We start from the raw sequence: 22,318 nt of genomic DNA on the forward strand, positions 1-22,318 counted from the left end.
GGCTGGAGAGACTACAGCCTCCCTGCCCAAGCAGGGCCATCCCAGAGCACATGGCACACGACTGTGTGCAAACAAATGGGCTATATCCACTGAGGGAGACGCCACAGCCTCCCTGGGCAATCTGTTCCAGTGCTCAGTCACTGCACAATAAATTTATTCCTCATGCTCAGGTGGAACTTCCTGTGCATTAGTTTCTGCCCGTTGCTTTTTCCCTTCTTGCTCCACACCACCCAGCAGAGCCTAGTTCATCCTCCTGGCACCCTTCCCCCCTCCCTTTAGGTATTTAAGCACATTGATGAGGGCCCGTCTTAGTCGGCTCTTCCAGCGATGCTCTCCGGCAGCGACCATTTCCCGTAGCGGGATGCGCAGCCCGCCGCCCGCGCCGGGCCGGGCCGGGCCCACCCTCCCCAGCCCTTTCCCCTTCCCCCTTCCCCTCCGCCGCCCCGTTTCCCGCCGCCGGAAGCGGCCTGGCGCGCGGGGCCTGCCGGGATTGGGCGGGCGGTAGAGCGGCGCGAGAGCGCGGCCCCGCCATCGCCGTGCGGCCCCGCCACCGCCGTGCGGCCATCGCCGTGCCGCCGCCGTCCTTCTGCCGCCGCCGTCGCCTCCGTCGCGATGCCCGCCGCCACGGGCCCTGCCGCGCCCGCTGCGCAGGAGGCGCTGGAAATCGCTGGCCGCATCATCGACCGGCAGATCCAGGATGACCGCTGCTACCCGGACTTGTCGGAGCTGCTGGCGGTGCCGGCGCCTGGTGGGTGAGGAGCGCCCGCTCGGGGTCCCTGCGGCCCCGGGCCCCGCCGCGGGCGGCCTCGGCCGGCGCGGCCCGGCCGGACACGCGTGCCGCGCGTGGGCCCTGCTCCGGGACTGGGGCCGGGTGTGCGGAGCCGTCTCCGTCGCGGGATGGGGTGGGGCCGTGCTGTGTTCTCTTCAGTGCGCGGGTGAGAGCTGTGGATATTAACACTCTAGGAGGGCAGGAGGGATGGACTTCAGGTGCCTCCTGTCCCTCTGAAAGGTGACGGGAACAGCTCTAATTTTCCATTCTTCCTGTTGAGAAGTCCCGTGCAGAATGCTGTTATGGTAGCCATGTGCCCCCCACCATGCCTAAGTTACAAGAAGCCTCGAAACTCTCTTAAGCTTCACTCTTTTTTTTTTTTTCCCTGCAACTTTTTGTCACATTATGGTATAAGATGTGCTTCGTTTTTAACACGTGGAGGCAGCATTTCCTTCTCCAGCACTCCATTAGTCCTGACTGGCTAGCAAAGTGGGATCCTAGAGGCATTGTAGTAGTATATATCCAGAGGTGGCTGAATGTAAACAGGAGTGTCTGCGTTCTGTTGTGCAGTGATGACATAGCCACAGTGTAGCTGCTCTGGCAGGGTCGTGGATACACAGCACATAAAACAGTGGGTGTTTTAAGGTGGTACTGGGAGTACAGGCTACCTTTCTAGGTGAAGGAGTATGCTTCTTCATGTGAATGTCTGACCATACAATGAAAAAAGCACTGCAGGGTATCATAGAAAAAAAAGGGTGAAGAGTAGGCTGGAGTCCTAGTGAGTTATTATAAGAGTTTGTTTGCAAATCTGTTTGCTCTTATCTCATTTGAGACTTAGATTTATGTGGTTTTGCTCCTAGAGAAAATTCTGTCCACATGTATCTTGTGAATAGTGATACTTAGATGTATAAAGTTTCAGTTTTGTTTTTTTTTTTCTTTCTTACTTGCAGGTAGCCCTACTGTATCTGGTATGTCAGATATGGATTATCCTTTACAAGGACCAGGTTTGCTGTCCATACCCAATCTTCCGGAAATCAGCTCAGTCCGCCGAGTCCCACTTCCACCAGAGCTAGTGGAGCAGTTTGGACGTATCCTAATGTAAACAAATGTCCAAGATTGTGTAAGAAGTAATATTAGAAAAAGCTTTCCTCCATATTTTTCTTTCCCAATTTTTTTTTCAGACTCCCAGCAAAAAAGTTCAATCTTGTTCAGGTTATTTTAATAACACTCTAAGTGGTAACAAAGCCATTTACATAGAGTTGTTGGTGGATTTGGTTTCTAAATGAATTTTGAAGTATGCAGTTTGTGTAATACTGTATTTTAATGATATTTTTAAATGCTGTGAAGAGGATTTTGCTGTTACTACCCAAAAAATGCATTTAATCCTTACATCAGCAGTGCTTCAGATATGCAGTGCAATTGTATGATGGGAGTATTTCCAGAGATAAGCCGAGCTTGGCTGACCATTGACAGTGACATCTTTATGTGGAACTATGAGGATGGGTACGTAAAGGATGCATTCCTGATGTTGTTCTGTTGGTATTATACCAGAAGTAAGCTACTGGAGCAGTTGGAAGATTTACTGAAAGCATGGAGGTGTGCTGTTCAGTTTAACTGATCTTAATTCCTTTTAGATTTTACTAAAACTTTTACAGATCATTATACACTTACTATTCAAGAGTTAGTAATGCTGCCAAATCATCTACAGGTGAGAGAAAGAAAAATGTATTTTCTTTGGGTCAGACATATCTAATATCCTAAAGTTACTGCTTTTTTTATGCAAAGGCTTTGCTTCTACTGAAAAAGCAGATAAAAATCCCTCTAAGTGCCTAAGTAGATTTAGTATGTACTGAGATGCATATGCAGTGACCAGTCGTTCCCACAATATTTCCACAATGGTATTTATTATATTACTAATAGGTCACTAGTATTTTGAAATATTGTAATAGAAGCTCTCCATGCTTATTTTATGGATGCATAAAACTGAAAATAAGCTCAGCTCATTTTGAAATGTCATTGATCAATTTATAGTTTGCATGTTTACTTCTTTATTTGCCCACATAGTAAGCATTTGTGTAGTAAGAATTGCTTTGTACATATTGTTACATTTCCTAAAAAAGAATAAAGTTCAGAATAGCTACTATCTATACATCTACATTATGTCAGAGTGTATGAAATACATTCCAAAGAAAACAGTACTGCATGGTGTTAGTGGTAGATAGTGAGGAAGAAGTTGTGAATTTTTGTATCAGATAATTTTCAGGGGGGGAAAAAAATCCCATGTGATTTCCTTCTCCTGATGTTAATCAGTATTGCAGATGGTGCATTATGTAATTCGGAGTAGACAGTATGAATCAACAAATCCAAAAACATAAAATACTGCAGTTGGATTTGGTTTGAAAATCAACTGTAGGCACTTCAAGCAACTCAAATGACCTTCTTTCAGTGAAAATGAAAGATGTATATGGCTTCAGAGTGTTGCAGAAGCATTAATAATTTTAAATTATACGTTGATTTTATTTACTTCGTTATTATGTGATGTTATATGGCAAATTTAATGCAGTTTTTTGTTTATTGTTTGACAGAGGAGATCTGGCTTATTTTGATGGCCTCAGTGAAACTATTATTGCAGTGGGCCTTGTAAAGCCAAAGGCAGGTAAGAAATATGACAGATATTAGAATTGGACAGTACTGAACTTTCTGTCTATTTTTTCCAGTCTTTATATATGCTTTTGTATTTAATACAAAAAATGCAATTTAAGGTAATATAAAAGCCAAAATAAGTTTTTGGGTTTTATATATGCGTAGATATTAACATGCATGTGTGTTTGATGGATGGATGTGGCACTTGATGCTATGGCTTAGTTGACATGCTGGTATTCAGTTTCAAGGTTGAATTCAGTGGTCCTGGAGGTCTTTTCCAGCGTCAATTATTCTATGTGTAAATCTGTGGTTTGTATGTGTATATATATATATATGTACACACAGACTGTATGAGATTATTTTGATTTTAGAAACATTAAAAATTATGAGCCAAAGATAATGTATAGTTTAACAACTATTTTCACTTATAAGCTTGCATTTTGCCATATCATGCTTTAGCATTTGTACTGTTTATAAATTTACACATTCAAGTGATAATTTCCATGAGATTTTGGTTTCAAGCCCTCCTAGTTATTTCAGTATCTACTGCTAAGATAACATTAAAGTCAAAGTTGAATTGGCAAATGAGTTGAGTTTAAAAGAAGCATGTTGGTAAGAGAAATGTAGTTTTAAAGATCCTGTTTTTCATGAAGTGGAAGTCGAGCTGATGGCAGATACTCCTTTCTAATTTTAGAATTCCACAGATCATTAGGCTTAACATATGACTATTCAGTCTGATCAGTTGATGTGGCTTTCCAATGGATTTATTTGCTTACATCATTGTGATCAGAGAAGCAGGATGCAAACTAAATTTTTTTTTTTTCTGTAGGTATCTTCCAGCCTCATGTACGACACTTACTTGTTCTGGCTACTCCTGTGGATATTGTGATTTTAGGGCTTCATTGTTCTAATATACAATCAGGTAATTCTCTCTTCTCCCGTATTCCCAGTGTGTTAATTCCCATGTGTATTTACACATGGCAGTTTTATTAATAGTCATTTAAAAAAATAAAAAAAACCTATGTGCCTAGTGCCTTGCTAGTTTTTAAGTCATGTTACAAGCAGGGAAGATAATTTTTTTATGGTGTGTGCACTTGCTGGATCATGGACTCCATGAGAAGCATTACATTTTACTACTCACTTATTTAATGTAGAAAAAAGCTTTTGAAACAGATGCTCCTGTTAATTAAACAGCATATTGCAGAGGGAGAGAAGATAACTACATGAATTTTGAAACTGTGAATAAAGTTCATTAACTTTGTTGGCATTTGTATTCCAACCACAACAATTGAGAAACTGATAGCATGTTTTTATGCCATATATACTAAGAGAAAAACTTGTTTGGTGAAAGTGAGAGAACTATATTACTTTTTTTTTTTAATAATATGTCAATGAGAAAGAGAAAACAAGTAGAAACCTGTGTTTTGGACTTGGTATGATTTAAAGGAGAGAACAGTCTATAGAAATGAAAAACATTGCATTTCCTTCCTCAGAAACCTATATAGAATGGATTTGTTACTCTGCAGTTCACATTGTACGAAAGCTGTTCCTTCATAAATTTGCTGTAGTTTTTTCTGGTTTCTGATATGTTTCTTATCACAGACCTGTATTATTTATTAAAACAGCTTAAAAACTAAAGAGGATTTATGGTTTTTTGTTTACTGAAGGCACTGGGTCACTCAATGACAGCATGTCTGGCGGAATGCAGCTGCTACCAGATCCTCTGTATTCGCTTCCTACTGACAACACTTACATCCTGGCAATCACATCCACTGATAATGGAAGGATCTTTCTGGCAGGAAAAGATGGCTGCTTATATGAAGTAGCATACCAGGTGACTGTGGGTTTTACACACAGGCTTTTTTCAATTTTTCACTGTTGTGAGATCTCAGCAATAATAGTTCTAAAACATGTCTCTTCTGTAATTGTTTTGCATGTGTTGGTTGCACAACGGCTTAGGCTAGATGTATTTTCTTTGAAGAAGTAGTATTTATGTGGGGAATATCAGTGCAGTTTTGGTCAACTTTAAAAATTCAAATTGCGACATCTGCACACGTTTTTATATGCAGAATTTTCATTTTAATGATCACTGTTTTCTTTCCATTTAATAACGCATACTTGTTCAATTAAATCAGTAGTTTGCAGATAGATCTTTGCTTGTTTTCATACTCGTCCTGTGAAAGACTTTTTTAATATCACTTCTAGTTTGGTTTTTTTGGGGTTTTTTTTTTTTGCTTTTTTTTTCAATGCTGTATTTGTTTTAAATTGTAGGCTGAAGCAGGCTGGTTTAGCCAGCGCTGTAGAAAAATTAATCATTCAAAGAGTGCACTGTCTTTTCTTATTCCTTCGTTGCTACAGTTCACATTCTCAGAGGATGGTAAGTACTGATATTAAAGTTCTTATTAGCCAATTCTTTAATGTTATCTTTTAAATAATACTGCCGAGAAGTTAGTCTGAATATTTTGCTTACTCAGAGCACTTAGTTATTGTCAATGATACTTGCAGTAGTTGATTATTAGAAAAGAATTGCACAGAGGTTCCAGATGCCCATTCAGAAGAAAGGTTGGAAGGAGGAGCCTGGTAGTTATAGACCAGTCAGCCTGACCTCAGTACCTGGTAAGGTAATAGAGCAGTTAATATTGAGTGTCATCACAGCATTTACAGGATGTCCAGGGTATCAGACACAGCCAGCATGGGTTTAGGAGGGGTAGGTCATGTTTGACCAACTTGCTCTCCTTCTATGACCAGGTGACCCGCCTGGTGGATGTGGGAAAGGCTGTGGATGTTGTCTATCTGGATTTTGACAAGGCCTTTGATACCATCTCCCACAGCACATTCTTGGAACAGCTGGCAGCCCACGGCTTGGACAGGAGCACTCTTTGCTGAGTTCAGAACTGGCTGGATGGCCGGGCCCAGAGAGTGGTGGTGAACAGTGCTGCATCCAGCTGGGGCCAGTCACCAGTGGTGTCCCTCAGAGCTCTGTGCTGGGGCCAGTCCTGTTCAGTGTGTTTATTGACTACATGGATGAGGGTATTGAATCTTCCATCAGTAAATTTGGAAATGACACTAAGTGGGGAGTGTGTGTCAGTCTGTTGGGCAGGTAGGATTCCAAGTGCCGAGTCCTGCATTTTGGCCACAGTAACCCCCTGCAGCGTTACAGGCTGGGGACGGTGTGGCTGGACAGTGCCCAGGCAGAAAGGGACCTGGGGGTGCTGGTGACAGCAGCTGAACAGGAGCCAGCAGTGTGCCCTGGTGGCCAAGAAGGCCAAGGGCATCCTGGCCTGTGTGAGGAGCAGTGTGGCCAGCAGGAGCAGGGAGGTCATTCTTCCCCTGTACTCAGCACTGGTGAGGCCACACCTTGAGTGCTGTGTCCAGTTCTCACTCCTCAGTTTGGGAAGGATGTTGAGGTGCTTGAGTGCATCCAGAGGAGGCAACGGGGCTGGTGAGGGGCTTGGAACACAAGCCCTGAGAGGAAGGGCTGAGGGAGCTGGGGTTGGTTAGCCTGGAGAAAAGGAGACTCGGAGGTGACCTTATCACTCTACAACTCCCTGAAGGGTAGCTGTAGTCAGGTGGGGGTTGGTCTCTTTCTCCAGGCAGCCACTGACAGAACCTTGCCACTGACAGTCTTAAGCTGCGCTAAGGGAAATGTAGGTTGGATATTAGGAATAAGTATTTTATGGAAAGAGTGATAAAGTACGGAAATGGTCCACTTGGGGAGGTAGGTGGTGGAGTCGCCATCCCTGGATGTATTTTAAAAAAGGCTAGGTGTGGCACTCGGTGCCATGTTTTAGTTGAGGTGTTAAAAAAATGATGATCTTGAAGGTCTCTTCCAACCTAGTGATTCTGTGAAATTGAACCAGATTGTGTGTTTAGTTCAGGATGTAAATAGCAAAGCCTGAAAAAACTGACATAATTCTTTGACATTTCTAACTAAAGTGAGTGATATGTAGCACAAATTTAATATATGCTTAGTGGTATCACCATGAACATGGAAAATGTATAAGTGAATAATCTTACTTTTGCTGCTTTAGTCAATTTTTTTTTTTCAAATTCCAGTTTTTTTCTCTGGGATTTTTTTTGTTGTTTGTTTAGTAGCAATTGTGTTAGTTGATTGATGTTTTAAATCCCTTACAGCAGCAGTCCTGTATGAACATGCAATTTTTGTGAACTTACCATTCATTATTTTAAACATTCTGTCCTAAACTTGCTTGCCCAAGTCCAGTGTTGATTTGCTGGTTCTCCCTTTTCTTCCTCCCTCTCCAGATCCTGTAGTTCAAATCGCCATTGACAACTCTCGAAATATCTTGTATACCCGCTCAGAAAAAGGAGTCCTGCAAGTATGTGCCTTCTTAAAAGTCTTTGGTCTGTTATTAAAGTGTGTAATAATGTACAGGTACCTCTGTAATTTTACCTCAATACCTGAGAGTTCTCTGTAGCTATGCTAGGCCTTAGTCTTGTTTATCTTTTCATAGCAATGTGTGTGCTGAAGATTTAAAAGCTTCTTTTCTTAGGAAAGAGTAGCCTCAATTCTGTGAAAGCATGAGTACAAAATAAAAATACAACTTGAGTTACTTCTTGATTAGTGAGGCTGAATTTATTCATTCATTCATAAATCACTAAGCTGTGTTACTGAATTGCAGGTTTATGATTTGGGACAAGATGGTCAAGGAATGACTAGGGTTACTTCTCTTTCACAAAATGCTATCGTTTCTGCTGCAGGGAGCATTGCCAGGTATGTTCATGACAATATAAGAGGTTTCATTTAAGACCCGTAGTTTCACAATGCAATTTTGAAGAGTTTGCCTGTTTCTTTGGATTATAATTGTATTGGGGTTTTTTTGTTTTATTTTTCAGAACAATTGATCGTTCTGTATTTAAGCCTATTATTCAAATAGCAGTGATTGAAAATTCTGAATCCATAGACTGTCAACTCCTAGCAATCACACATGCAGGTAAAAAAAAGAAATGCTAATTCTGCTCTACTTAAACTGATAAATGGTATCTGCACAGTTTTTGACCTTTCTTTTGTTCAGGTGTCCGACTATATTTTAGTACATCACAATTTAAACATCCAACGGCTCGTCCTTCTATGTTAACCTTGGTCCATGTCCGTTTGCCACCTGGATTTTCAGCTTCATCGAATGTAGAGAAGCCTGCAAAGGTTCACAGAGCTCTTTATAGCAAAGGTAGGCAGTGGAGCATGGCTCAGATGAGAATGTTTTTTGTGTGTGACAGTCACAATTACTTTGATTCCTGTAAACATTTGTTTTACGTTTAAGATGCGAAATGGTGTTAAAAGTGACCTTTTGAAGTACCGTATGTTATAGAAATCCAGGAGTTATTATTTGCTGTTCAGATTGTGTTATAATGACTAAAAGATTGAGTTTTGCTAACACAGGAATGAATTAATGAGTTTGCATTTAATGCATGATGATTGCTTCTAATATGGACTTAAAATTGCTATTCTTGCTAGGAGTCCTGCTGATGGCAGCTTCGGAAAATGAAGATAATGACATCCTGTGGTGTGTCAATCATGATTCTTTCCCTTTTCAAAAGCCAATGATGGAAACACAGGTATGAAGCAAACATCTTTATGATTTTGATGAAATCTAGGTATTGTGTGTTCTTTCCTAAAAACAGATGCCTGAATAATACTGTCTGAAAGAAATAAGTAGGTGACAGAAAATTTCTTCAGGAGTTTGAAAACAAAGCTGAATGAGCCTCTCTTAGTAGGGTCCCTAGTTCAAGCATGCTCTTCTAGCTTGATGCAAGCTGTATGTCAAAAGCAGTTGCCTTAACTTCTAAGACTTGACTTCTAATTAATGTATTTGAGAATACTGTTGTCTGTAGCAATGCTGCATATTGTGCACAAGCACAGAAAAACATGGCTCTCTGTCAGTACAAAAGTTGTTTAAAATGTAGATGCTAGAAATTTGTGATTCCTTTTTTAAGCTTACATGCCATGTCTTCATTAAAATCCATACGTGATTAATGTCTTCATTATTTCATAGGGGGATGGTTTCTGACTTTAATTTCCATTTTTATTATGTAAGTGGGTTTGTAAGATAAGTTTGGGGAGGGTTAGCTGCCTTATGTGTCAGTTCAGGGAAAACATTTAATCTCTGAAAGACATTTCAAGTCTTCTAAGAGGAGAGACGTGTCAAAAATAGTATTACTGAAGAAATAGCAGAGTTGGAGTGAATGAAGTGACTATGTAAATTAAAAATGTCAAAGTCAGGTTTTGATTAATTTGCTGGTTTAATTAATAACTTACAAAGGAACTTTATAGCTGTTTCAGATCTCTACCCTGCAGAAACTTAGACATTAATATCCCAAGTGCTGACCTCTTTTTTTCCCAAGGCATCTGATAGCAGCAGACAGCTAGGTTTCCCAAACAAAATTGCTGCCTGTTCTTGAGCAGCAATTCTTACTGGATAGCATACAGAGTTTTCTGGAATGTCTTATTGGTCTCTTCCTGAGTTATATTTGAAGTATTGCTGCTAACTGCAAAAGTCTTCTAAACCTTTGTAATTCAGTTGCAACTTTTTTTGAGTTTTTAAAGAAATCTTTCAAACTAATTACGCCTACGGTGCTTAGTTCTCATGTGATTAGTAGATGGTTGCTGTTAATATTGTAGCAGCCTTACTTTGGAAGTTATTTTATATTTAAATGTAAAACAATATCCTGTTCCCCCAAAAGAAGCAATATATTATTCCCTTTCTCTCAAAAGCAGCAGGAACTTATTTTTGTTGGGCTCTGTTGTGTGAGGAGCAGATTCTATTTTGTGTAATTTTAAATGGCAAATAGTCAAACATTACCATGGATGTGCAAAACCCATTTTTGCTATCAAAATGTGAATAATATCTATCTGTTGATCAGATGACAACCCGTGTTGATGGACATTCCTGGGCTCTTTCTGCTATTGATGAATTTAAAGTTCAGAAGATTGTGACCCCACTAAATAAAGACATTATTCCCATAACTGATTCGCCTGTTGTTGTGCAGCAACACATGCTGCCACCTAAGAAGTTTGTTCTGCTTTCAGCCCAAGTGAGTAGAGTATTACTTTTCTTGACATAGGTTGGACATCTCATCTAAATCTGTACATAATTCATTTTAGATATGTTTTAAAGATTATATTTTGAACATGAAAATGAATCGAATCAGGAAGAAGATTGCTGGAACTATCTATACCTATTTTAAATTTACTCAAAGGCTTTAGATGAACTGCTTTTATACAGTGTATTAGTAGTTTTTGTTGCTCTCCGGAAACCCTTGCCGGTATAAGCCCGGAAAGTTCTTATAGCCTTGGTTATGCTCTCAATTATGTGAAATTTAAACAGTCACTTTTTGCCCAGAAAAGTAATTCAAGTAAATATTTTTGGCAATTGAAATTTGAATTTAGAATTTCTTATTTGTCATAGAGTCCGAAAAGTTTTTTTTTTTTGAGAGCATTTTAGAAAACAAACTCACAAAAAGATGTAAATTTGCCTACTTTTCTGATTACATTTAGCAATATTTTTGGCACTCAGCATTTCAACGAATAGGCTATTTACAATAGTGTTTAAATATTAATGTCTTGCAAACCCTAAATCTGCAAGCTGCATTTGTTTAATAGCAGCTGTTTTTTAAGGGTGTTAATTGGACATTTTCCAGTAGCTAGTTTGAATGCAGGGAACGTGATTAATGTTGAGTCTTACCATGCCTTGAATTATTCAAGGAGTTTTCTTTCAGGCAGTTTTCAGATTTGCAAGACACTCAAAACCGTTCTTTTCTGTGTATATTGCATATGCCTAAATGCATATAAGCATATACTTATTTCCTTATATGGTTATATTCTATGCTTTTTGTTAGGCTAAGAATAGCATTAAAAAAAATTAACTCAGTTTGTGGAGAGTTTCTAACCGTTTCCACACTTGCCTGCCTTGCCTTGATTCACTAGTGATTGGGAACTGGGCTTTGGGCACCAGGTACATTTTTATCCATTGGTGCAGTGGAGGAAAACTCAGAATGCCAAAGATAAATGTCATGGAGATGGGTGTGTTGTGATGAAACAGAGTAAAGATAACTTTAGTCTAACTTGCTTTGCCTTGCTTTTAGGGAAGTGTTATGTTTCATAAACTCAGACCTGTTGATCAGCTGCGGCATCTGCTTGTGAGCAATACAGGTGGAGATGGAGAAGAGATTGAGAGATTTTTCAAATTGCATCAGGTAAGAGCTTTTGATGTGTTATGAAAAATGGAAGACTTGTCACCTTTTCATTGTTGCTGCAACCTTCTGGTCAATGTTTCATTTACCAATTACAGTAATTGGTAAATTCTTCTTTTGTCTACATAAAGCTATTGTATAGAGAAATAATTTCTCATTTTATGATACCTAAAACCAAACATGTCAATCACTTTCCCTGAAATTTCTGTATCTTGTATGCAGAAGTGTAGTGCACTTATTAATTTAGAAAGAAGTTCATCTGAGAGCAGTAGAGGAAGAGTTTCTAAAAAAGTTGAATTCCTACCACTACAAGGGATTTTTATATTTTGAAGGCCAGTAGAAATGTGTGTAGTTGGTCTGGGTATTCTGTTTTATTAGCAGCTTGAGATACACAATAAAAAAGCAGAAGCTTGGTTATTGTGGATTGCAGTTTTAATATTACTAGTATTGTGTAGTATCTGTCGTGAGTGTTCATTGTAATCTATTCTCTTGTGCTTGGAAAGGACATAGTTGGTATGGTAACAGCTTAATAGAACATACAAACACTGATTTTTACAAATGTTTTTTCTTCAAACACAATTGTAATTTATAGTTTTCTGTTTATAGAGATTTATGAATCTTAGTCATAATTAAATGTCAGGCATGGAAATTGTTTCCTACCAATAGTAGCACTGAGTTTACAAAAACTGTATAGCAAAAACTTACCTGATACAGTGGAATAACTTGCTGGGGTTCATTTCTTTTCTATAATTTGGAAGAGCTGATTTCCCTGGCTTCTAAATACAGTACTTACTGTTTTAGTTATTGAGGAATATAGTATCTGTAAATTTCCTACTTGATATAAGGCAGCACTCTAACATTGTAATATGCTCTAGGAGGATCAGGCCTGTGCCACTTGCCTTATTTTGGCATGTTCTAATGCTGCATGTGATAGAGAAGTGTCTGCCTGGGCGACTCGAGCATTCTTTAGGTAAGTTTTAATTCTGTCTGTAATTCTGAATATTATGCTCAGGATCACTACAGTCACTAAACATCTGTACAGGCTTTTTAACCAGCTGCGAGTTCAGGGCCTGGTGACTTTTGGTTATAGGTGTTGATGGTTTTGGTGGTTGTGGTTTTGGGTTTTGTGTTTCTTTTTTTTGGTTGGTTGGTTGCTTTGGCTATGGTTGTTGCTGTTTAGTTTGGTATGTTTTTTCCAGTACAATTTAAGTGATGAAGTATAGGCTTTCATTCCTGAGGATTAAATTCTAACTCATGTATCTTAAGTGCTGTATATCCTTGGAATGGTGCAAATGTGTATTTTTATTAGCTGCCTTAAAGAAATCAGTGTATGCAGAGAGTCACAAACTTGTTTGGTTTAAAGAGACCTTAAAGATCATTTTGTTTCAACCCACCTGCCTTCGGTAGGGATACTACCCACTAGATTATGTTGCTTAAGACGCCGTCCATCCTGACCTTGAATACTTTAATGAGTGGAATATCCTCACCATCTTTGGCCAACCTCTTCCTGTGCCTCATCTACCTCACAGTAAAGAAATTTTTTGTAATACCTAACCTAAATCTCTTTGATCTTTTAGTTTAAAATAATTCTTCCCTGTCCTATCACTATCTGCTCTTGTAAAAAGTTGTTCTCCCTTGATTTTTATAAGACACCCTTAAGTCCTGGAAGATGCTATAAGGTCTTCTCAGACTCTTCTCATCTGCTCTCTGAACAACCCCAGCTCTCAATCTGTCTTCACAGCAGAGCTGCTCCAGCACCCTCATGGTCTTCATGGCCTCATGTGGACCTGCTCCAATGAGTCCAAAGTCTTTCCTGAAGTGAGGGCCCCAGAGGTAGATGCAGTGAGGGTGTGCATGTTGGGTATCTCAAAGACAGGGTGGAAGGGGAGAATCACCCTATCACTCTATTGATGCAGCCCAGAATAGTGTTGGCTTTTTGAGCAACTATTGTATTTTTGTTGGTTTATTACCATCTCTTCACCTATGAGAGCCCCTAAGTGTTTTTCCACAGGACTGCCCTCAATGAGTCTTTTTTCTGCAGTCTGTGCCCTGACCCAGGTGCAGCACCTTGCACTTGGCCTTGTTGAACCCCATGAGGTTCTTGTGACCTTATATTGTGGGTCTCTTGGCTGCCCTCACAGGGAGAGAAAACAGTTTTTGGTAAGGTAGGGCTGTTGAGAGTGATGATAAAATGGGCAGTCTGGAGTGTTGCATTCCCAAAAACTTACTAGTTCCTTGCCAAGACTGTGCAGGTGTTAAAGTCAGTAAGCTGTTTTCAGTAGTTTGTGAATAGTTGCTCTTTATTAAATTCAATTTTATCACAAAATAAAAGACAAAATGTGGATTATAACTCTGGAGTTAACAAGGCATGACATAGCAAATTGCTCATGTAATACTGTAGGGTAGAGATGAATAGAAATTACTTGTGCGTGATAGATAACCATGGGTCATCTCAACATGCCCTTCTTTCCACTTCCCTATAGAAGCAAACCATGAAAAGATGCTAAAGCATCTGGAATAGGTAAATTTCTCTTAAAAACTATTCTGGAATTTTTATCCCCTGTTTGAGAAGAAAATTGCTGTTAATTCTCAAAGGCATGAAAATTGAATGGGCTGTACATGACATGTTGAGAATTTTTGGTTTTGCAAACTTTAGGTATGGTGGAGAAGCACAAATGAGATTTCCATCAGCTCTGCCTCCTCCCAGCAACGTTGGACCTATTTTGGGTTCTCCTGTTTCTGCAGGTATGTAGCAAGCATTTAATAGTCCTGGACAGTTTTTTTTTTCCCTTGAATTTGTTGTGTTTTGTCTTTTCACAAGTGCTTGTGTTCTTTTTTTCTGAAATAGGCTGTGTTTTTCACTTACTTGCTAGTTAATGACAAGAGCTTTTTCCATTTCTCTTGAGTGGTTTTTGGATTTAGTGAGGGAGTCGTTGTCTCAAGTAATGTGTCTATATTGCATATACTCTGTTAAGACACTGTGAGAAGGGTATACTTTCAGAGTAATTTCAGTCACTTCACAACTTATCAATAATGTATTTGAGACTTCAAGAAACTTACTTGGTTGCTGTGTAGTTATAACAGTATCTTCCTACATAGTTATTGTCATGCCTCTATAAATACTGCTTATGAGAAGGAAGAAGAAATTTGATCAAGAAATTAGCTAGTCATTCAGAGTGATTTCTCTTTAAAAGCTGTCTTCAGCATTTGGTTTCAGTCTTCAGTGCCACCTAAAAAGGAGAAAAGTGGTTACTTTTCTTCCTCCAGAACTTGATGCTTCTTGGAGTGAAGGCCTTTATGTACTTTCAAATTCACTTAAATTTATACAGTTGATGTATCACTCAATTTCAGATTGGAAGAGTTTTTAAAAAAGAAATTCACAATGATGAGTTTGAAATACTGAATTATATTAATTAATGTATAAGATCCTCTTCCTTCATCTGACATGTGGCATTAAGTTTTACACAACAGACTTGAGAAATAAACTTTTTTGCCTGAAATTCAAAGAAATTCCATTTCATTACTATATTTTGACATGTATCCAAATTCCTAAGTATTGAAGAAAAATGTGTTGAGCTAGGATGAAATTTAGGAAAAACAGTTGACCATGTTTTTCAGAATTCTTAACTACTATTAAAACTCTTAAGAGGAGTGGTTGCTTTTACGGCATCACTTTCCAACCTTTTTGGTGTGGAACAGTGAGCAAGAGCTGAGGCAAAGCATAAGAATGCAAAATCAAATCTGAGTTGGAGAGAGCAGCAGCTATGGGAAGAACAGGTGCCGGAAGCAGACTAAGAGTGAAATTAGGTTGTGGGGGAAATGGCAGGAAGCTCTGTAGTCAACAAGGAGACTCATTTTAGGAGTAAATGTATTTTTCCCAAGTCTTAATGTTTGCATATTTTTGTCATTCTTTGATAACTACCTTTCAAACCTAGTATCAAAGCAGATGTTTCCATTTTGCTTCAGTAACAGGTCCAGGTGGAAGATGGCACCATTCTTCTACTACTTTCTCGGTTTGCTCAAAGGGTAGAGAAACTGTCATGTGAAATTAAGATTCTGATATTGTGGATGTCCCATGTGGTGGGTCAGACACTGCTGACAGAAATTCATTCAACCACCTCATAATTTTGCATGAGAAACTACATAACAATAATGTTAGCATTAAAAGGCCAGGTGCATTTCACTTATTTCCATCTTTTTCCAACTGTTGAAAGTCTAGTCATGCATTTTGCATGCTGCTTTTCTGCGAGTTTGTGCTTTGCTTTAGCACACATGACAATGTGCTCTTGAGAATGTATTGGCACTGTGGTATCCTCTGTGCTGTTGTGTGTTGCCAGGTTCAGAGAACTGTAGCAAATCGGGCAAAACTGTATCCTTTGATAAAAGTCAAATTTTCAGAGTGAGTTTTTCTTGCCTTTTCTGTGATACATCACCTTTTTTGCTAATGGTATGTGGACATTTTTGTAGATGACCACACATGCTCCTGATATTTTGAGGTCCTAAGTTAGCTATTCAGACTTAATTTGCAGGAAGAGATGGAGTATTCATAGCTGAACTTGAGGCTGTGGAAAGTCTCAAAGTATTTTGAGTTAGCAGTGTTGATGTAATATTTGTACATCTGCCCCACGTGAAAATGAAAGTAATATTACCAGTGTTCAGCATTTAGAAGGTGATAAACGGCAAAAAAAATATGTGGGCAATATTATATCCAATGCAAACAACATACAGTGTGCCATAAATTAACATATGAATGCTGCTTCACCTGCTCTTTAAGGAAGTGTATCCATTCATTTGACTTGTGGAGTGTTAGTTGATAAGAAGTGAGTGCAATTTGGTACATAACTATAAACAAAACATTTAAAATATTTGATTTAACAACTTAGCTGCTTTCGTACATATATTTTCTGGCGTTGATTTGGGAGGGGGCAATTTTGGATTGTGTTCAACAACCTTACCTTCATTTCCTTTCCCTTCTTAGGTTCACCTTTGACTGTTGATAGTCCATATTCTAATCCTAGCATTTTGACATCTGGGCAAGGTAACACCTTCTTCTCCATTTTTTTTTTTTTTTTTAAGTAGGCTTTTTCATTGGTGTTTAAATGAGTAATACTTAGCTATTTTTACCCTAGGTTTACAACCTCCTGCTATGTCAACTCCTATTTTTCCTCCTGGAAATTCCATCTCTCACCCTGGTACATCCATTAGTGGAATGATGGGTCCCGAGATAGTGTTTTCTGGAAGACACAATGGCATCTGCATATACTTTGCCCGGATTATAGGGTGAGGTCTTTGTAAAAAGAGATTCTGTCACTCAATTTGTTTCATAGTTTTTCTGTGCAGTAATGCTTGTAGGTGGTGCACTCTGTAGTAATAGTATTTAAATTGGAAATTAGTAAATTTTAATGTTGTGTTTATTTAGTTCATACCTGACTATATAATATGTTGTGTTTTCATCTCTTTTAATAATAGTACATTCAGTGAATGCCTAGGGCAGGAAAGTTGCTTAAATACTGAGCTGCAATCAAGTGTGTAAACAGAGCTGTGAAATCTCCAGGTTTAGTTTTCAAACTTTAGACTTGTATGTTTTAAACTCCTACTGAAAGACAAAACAGAAATGCAGAAGGACTTAAAAGATCAAAGTCCTATCTTTAATTTCTATGAAGAATGTTTAATCAGAATGCGCAAGTCATAGCAATGAAGCAGGACTAAAGATTCTGTTACCTTGGATGTTGAGCCCTAAACAACCCAAGCTAGAACAGAATTCTGCATGTATTGGTGATCTCTCTCCATGATGACAGGGAAATTTTTGTATGAGACTTGTTTGTTTACACTGTATTTCCAGGGAATTTTATTAATCTATAATATTTGAAAGTGTCAAATTAATGTAAGTTTTTAGATCTGGAATTTGGCTAATTATTTATAACTGCACTATTCATAATTATATAATAGTATTTTTAATATTTTGTTTTCATCCAAAATTATTCCTTATTTTAGATTTATAGCTTTAAAGTTTTACCATTTCTTTTTCAAGAAATTATACATAGAAGACTTACAAAAATACTTGGTTAAATCACTTGACATTTTTTTGTTTTGCAGAAATATTTGGGATGGCAGTATAGTCGTGGAGAGAGTTTTCAAAAGTGGCAATCGAGAAATTGTTGCAGTATGTAAAATATTATTCTGTGTTCTTTAGTATTTAAGTCCTTTTAAACTTCCATTCTTAGTTATAAACCATTTGGTACAAAACCCATTGTTTGCCATGTCATTGTATTCTTAACTGCTGAGCTCTTAGCTGATAATTAGTTGTATTTTAAAGCTGTTACTTTAAATGGTATTTTCTAAGAAACTGAACTAATTTGATCTCAAACTAATTTATTCTCTCTTAATTGCCAATGGGCAGTTTTCACCATGTTTATTGACGTCACTTTCTTGATACCCACTTAGGGTTTCTGCATACTCCTTCAAGATAAACCCTAAAAATTAAATGATGTAGTGATTTGGAAAAAAAAATCATCATTTGCCTAATTAGCATCGTGCTGTTTCATTTTTTGTCCTTAATGAAAGTAAAATCTTTTCTGGCTTTGGCTGTTAATAGAATTCAGTGCTTAATCCTTGTTCTAGCTTAGAGTTGAAAGTAGTAAAGCATAGCTGATTTAGTTATCTGAGGAACAAAGAAAATAGCATCTTGAGTACTGTGTATCTTCAGAAGATTCCTGCCTCTTCACATGTGTACTGTCTCAATGAATGTGGTATAATGAGGTTGTGTTCTAGTGATCTGTTACTAATACATTATTTGTTGTATCCTCTTATTTGTCTTTTCAGTGACCTTAGCTTAATTGAAGGTTTTTGGAAAAAGAAGTGTGAAAATGCAACTTTGTGTAAAGAAGTTTGTTTTCTTTTGCAGATAGAAAGCAGTGTTCCAGCCCGTATGCTGGAATGTGTGCTACAAGAACTGAAAGGTTTACAAGAATTTTTGGATAGAAATTCTCAGTTTACTACAGTAGGAGCACTTGGAAACCCAAGGTATTATTAATTGTGGTAAATTTACATGTGCTATTTAATGTCCAACTTTTGAAAAAATACCCATAGGTGTTTTGCTAAGTTGAAGCGTTTGTATGGTCTTCAGCTTCAACATTCAGATGCTAAAAATGAGTTTGTTAGATTCATCTTTAAGGGGTTTGGTATTTGTAATCATATTAGTGTTTTTTGTTGGTTTTTTTTAATTGCAGTTTCAGCACCCCAGCCAATCTACAGCAGAGGCTCCTGGGTTTTATGCGGCCTGATGGTGGAAGTTCTCAGCAAGTCCAGCAAGAACTCCAAAGGAAATATCATGGTATGTAATTGGTTTTGAGCAGGAAGTATCAAGGAGTGGTGCATTTGGATGTTGCCTTTCTCACTTTTCTTGTGACATCATGTGAATAAAAAGGCCTTTTTTCCACACAAATTTTATGTTAAATATCATGCCATTTTTTGCACATATACCTCTCTCCTTTTTTCCTTTCTAATGTTCTCCATTGCAGAGAATATTTTTTTATCTCCTCACTACTGTACTTAGTAGCTGCACAACCATTTGTATTTATAAGAGAGGATTTATGAAGTAGTTATTTTATGACATGAGTGAGCAGGATATCCTAGAAAAAGTCTACCGTAGTGCAGGTTTCCAATGGTATAGTCATTGAAATGTGTACAAAACTTGTTTGAAATATGAGGTCTGTTTTACACAGCCCATTCGAGTTTTTGTCCTCTAACAGTGCAACTCTTGCTCAGCACTTGCAGGGAAGTTGGGAAGTATTGCTTCTGCATATATGGAATTGAGAATGTTTGTGGTCCATGTGGGTGTAATCCTGGGCTTCTAATATGTAAAAAAGTTTAAAAATTTTTAAAATGTAAAAATTTTCTTTAAGTCACAATGTGGGATTTGGTAGACCTTTAATTTTTTTTTTGTATTCTTCACTGAGTTCACCAATCCTTTTGGATTGCTGAATGACACAATGTAATTATTGTTAACCAAATTTGTGAAGTGTAAACCTTAAAAGTATACACATAAATTATTGCAATTATGTTCTATGTTATAACTACAAAAACATTATAATTTCAGTTTATATAATATATCTTATCAGATTTAAATGTAGTTTTTGGAGTAGTTGCTTTAAAGGTAGTGTAGACAGTATTTTCTACAGCTGTAATTGTAATTCTCTCTACAAGTAAATGCAGGTGATCAAACAAGGGAATATGTATGGGTTTAATTTGATTTCTTTTATGTTATCAGAAATACAATTACAATAGCTATTTTTGAAAAAAAAAAAGGTAAAAATTTAAGATGTCTAAATCTAGTGCATTTACTTGTTTTTCAGAGAGTATGATTCCTTTGTTGCATAGTTTGAAATAAATGTTAACAGAGGGTTATTTGTTTTGGGGCAGTGTTAACATGGCATTTATCTCCCAAGAGAGCTAGGCAGCATTAATCAACAATGCAAGACAGAAAAAAATAGAAAGTTAAGGATATGGTTACTGAAAAACATCAAAAACTTACAGGCTTATTTGAAACGTGTAACAATTGCTGACAGTCTCTGGTTTTTCAGCTGAGGCACAGCTAACTGAGAAGACCTCACTTCAAGGCATCCAGCAGCTTGTTCGCAAAACCTGCCAGGCATTGGCTTTATGGAAGTTGCTATGTGAGCACCAATTCAGTGTTGCTGTAGGTGAGCTTCAAAAGGTAAGATCTGGATAATGCAATTTTAATTAGTTTGTACTGATCACCTGAATTTCTTTTGCTACCTAAGGATTCCCAAAGGACTATTATTTAAATTAATTGAGAAACATAATGAATTTTAAACCACATAAAAAATTTTTTATGTGTAGTCACAAATGTTTGAGACTGACGCGTAGTATTGACATAATCACTTAATTTTATGCAATTGAAAGTGTGACTAACAGTAAATTGTTCTACTTTTATTGATAGTTAATACCAAGTCTCATTTTATAAATGACTGGTTTTTTACCTGAAGCACAATCTGCAAAATGTTCTGAAAAGCATTTTCCAGGCAAGTTGAATTCACTCTTTGCCTTAGTCTTGGTGAAAGATGGAGAACAATAGGATAATAGAGTCCTTGCTCTTCTGTCTAAGTTGGGTAGCAGAATGTACCACAGAAAAGCTGAGGTTGGAAGGAACCACTGGGGACACCATCTGTACCCTTTGCAGTGGGGGGAATCATCTGACTCTCAAAGCAGGGGCAGCTAGAGCAGATTGCTCAGGACTGTGTCCAGTAAGGATATCTATAAAGATGAAAACTACACAGTGTCTCTGAGCAACCTGTTCTGGTGTTGAACCACCTCTAGGGCAAGAAAGATTTATATTCAAGTGTAATTTCCTTCGATTCCATTTTTTACCATTGTGGGATGTCTTGTTACTGGTTACTGCTGGGAAAAAACTGACTCTGCATTCTTTACACACTCAAAAATATTAGTAAGATCCCACATACCGCCTTCTAAGCCTCCATGCTAAATGATCCCAGTTCTTTCAGGCTCCTGGTTTGTGAAGAAGGAAATTTGTAGAACAATGGGTGCTACTGCTGAGCACCCTTTGCTAATGTCAGATTTGCAGCTAACTATTGAAAAAAGCTATTAATTTGGATGCTAGGCATTTTGTCCTAAAACTTTATGGGATTATTTGAGAAGTTATATTTTTTGTTCACAAAAAGAAAAATTTTAAAACTGTATAGAGGTGCATAAGCTGTTGCTCTTCATGGTGCTGCATTGGGGAGTTTTGAGCAACTTTTATTTGTGTTGGACAAGGAGCTAACTAACTGTTTAACAAGTTAAATGCTTGTCTTCAGTAGATTTAGAGTTTTTGTAATTGCATTACATGCTGTTAGTATCATCTGTAGACACCACCTAGACCCTACTGGCAGCTATAGCTATGTACACAAATATTCGTAATAAATGTTAAAAGATTAGGAAACCTTCAATGTATTTTAAACTTAAAAAGCATAAAGACTTCAGACCTCAAACTTTCTAAATTCCTGCTATTATTGAATCTGTCATTTTTATGGTTCCGAATATTAAGAACTTTGACAGACTCATAGGGTGTGCATTCTGACAGTGTCCCCTGAAGTAAAAGGAATTGCTAATTCCATTCTTACTGTCAGAGATCTGAAACAGAGGGACACATAGGGAAGATGGCAGAGGAAGTCTGTTAATAAGTTTTCACTGTTCTTAGGCATCCAGGGACCTAGTGCCTTCAGTGGTAGCCCCTGCTTTATTGTTATTTTGCTATAAAATGTGTATTTTAAATAATGTATTTCTATGCTGTACCTTGTAGTCATTGGAGTTTTGTATGTTTCTAATTATTAGAAATAGTTAATTATGCTGCTGGAACATTCAGACATTTCTAAATAGGGTCAAATAAAAGATTTGGTAAACTAATAGAATTCTGTCTCATCTTCAGGAGCTTCAAGAACAGCTAAAGATTACCGCTTTTAAAGACTTGGTGATTAGAGATAGAGAGTTGACTGGAGCACTCATTGCCTCTCTTATAAACTGTTACATCAGAGATAATGCGGCTGTGGATGGAATCATTGCCCATTTGCAAGATATCTGTCCTCTTCTTTATAGCACCGATGATGCTGTATGTTCAAAGGTAAGTGCACTTCCAGATTTTACAGCACCAAAACACAACTTGAGAACATGCACAAATTA

The 22,318-nt window shown here is 37.9% G+C and overlaps 1 protein-coding gene across 2 annotated transcripts in view; it reads left to right on the forward strand.

Annotated features, from left to right (window-relative positions):
• Positions 1-556: 556 nt before the first annotated feature.
• Positions 557-22,318, forward strand: part of NUP155 (nucleoporin 155) — a 30,044-nt gene continuing 8,282 nt past the window's right edge. The window contains exons 1-24 of one of the 2 annotated variants that reach the window (XM_077790283.1): positions 557-748; positions 1,720-1,857; positions 2,176-2,272; positions 3,355-3,425; positions 4,242-4,334; positions 5,080-5,246; positions 5,684-5,789; positions 7,676-7,749; positions 8,053-8,144; positions 8,267-8,364; positions 8,446-8,598; positions 8,886-8,986; positions 10,292-10,462; positions 11,513-11,623; positions 12,496-12,590; positions 14,277-14,365; positions 15,587-15,646; positions 16,599-16,658; positions 16,750-16,900; positions 17,717-17,783; positions 18,525-18,643; positions 18,850-18,953; positions 20,203-20,336; positions 22,068-22,259. In XM_077790283.1, the coding sequence (XP_077646409.1) occupies positions 613-748; positions 1,720-1,857; positions 2,176-2,272; positions 3,355-3,425; positions 4,242-4,334; positions 5,080-5,246; positions 5,684-5,789; positions 7,676-7,749; positions 8,053-8,144; positions 8,267-8,364; positions 8,446-8,598; positions 8,886-8,986; positions 10,292-10,462; positions 11,513-11,623; positions 12,496-12,590; positions 14,277-14,365; positions 15,587-15,646; positions 16,599-16,658; positions 16,750-16,900; positions 17,717-17,783; positions 18,525-18,643; positions 18,850-18,953; positions 20,203-20,336; positions 22,068-22,259 (2,679 nt within the window). In that variant the 5' untranslated portion in view covers positions 557-612. The remainder of the gene's footprint in view (positions 749-1,719; positions 1,858-2,175; positions 2,273-3,354; positions 3,426-4,241; positions 4,335-5,079; positions 5,247-5,683; positions 5,790-7,675; positions 7,750-8,052; positions 8,145-8,266; positions 8,365-8,445; positions 8,599-8,885; positions 8,987-10,291; positions 10,463-11,512; positions 11,624-12,495; positions 12,591-14,276; positions 14,366-15,586; positions 15,647-16,598; positions 16,659-16,749; positions 16,901-17,716; positions 17,784-18,524; positions 18,644-18,849; positions 18,954-20,202; positions 20,337-22,067; positions 22,260-22,318) is intronic. The other variant, XM_077790284.1, reaches the window with a different exon arrangement.

The sequence above is a fragment of the Lonchura striata genome, chromosome Z, assembly GCF_046129695.1.
Source record: "Lonchura striata isolate bLonStr1 chromosome Z, bLonStr1.mat, whole genome shotgun sequence".
NCBI lineage: Eukaryota > Metazoa > Chordata > Aves > Passeriformes > Estrildidae > Lonchura > Lonchura striata.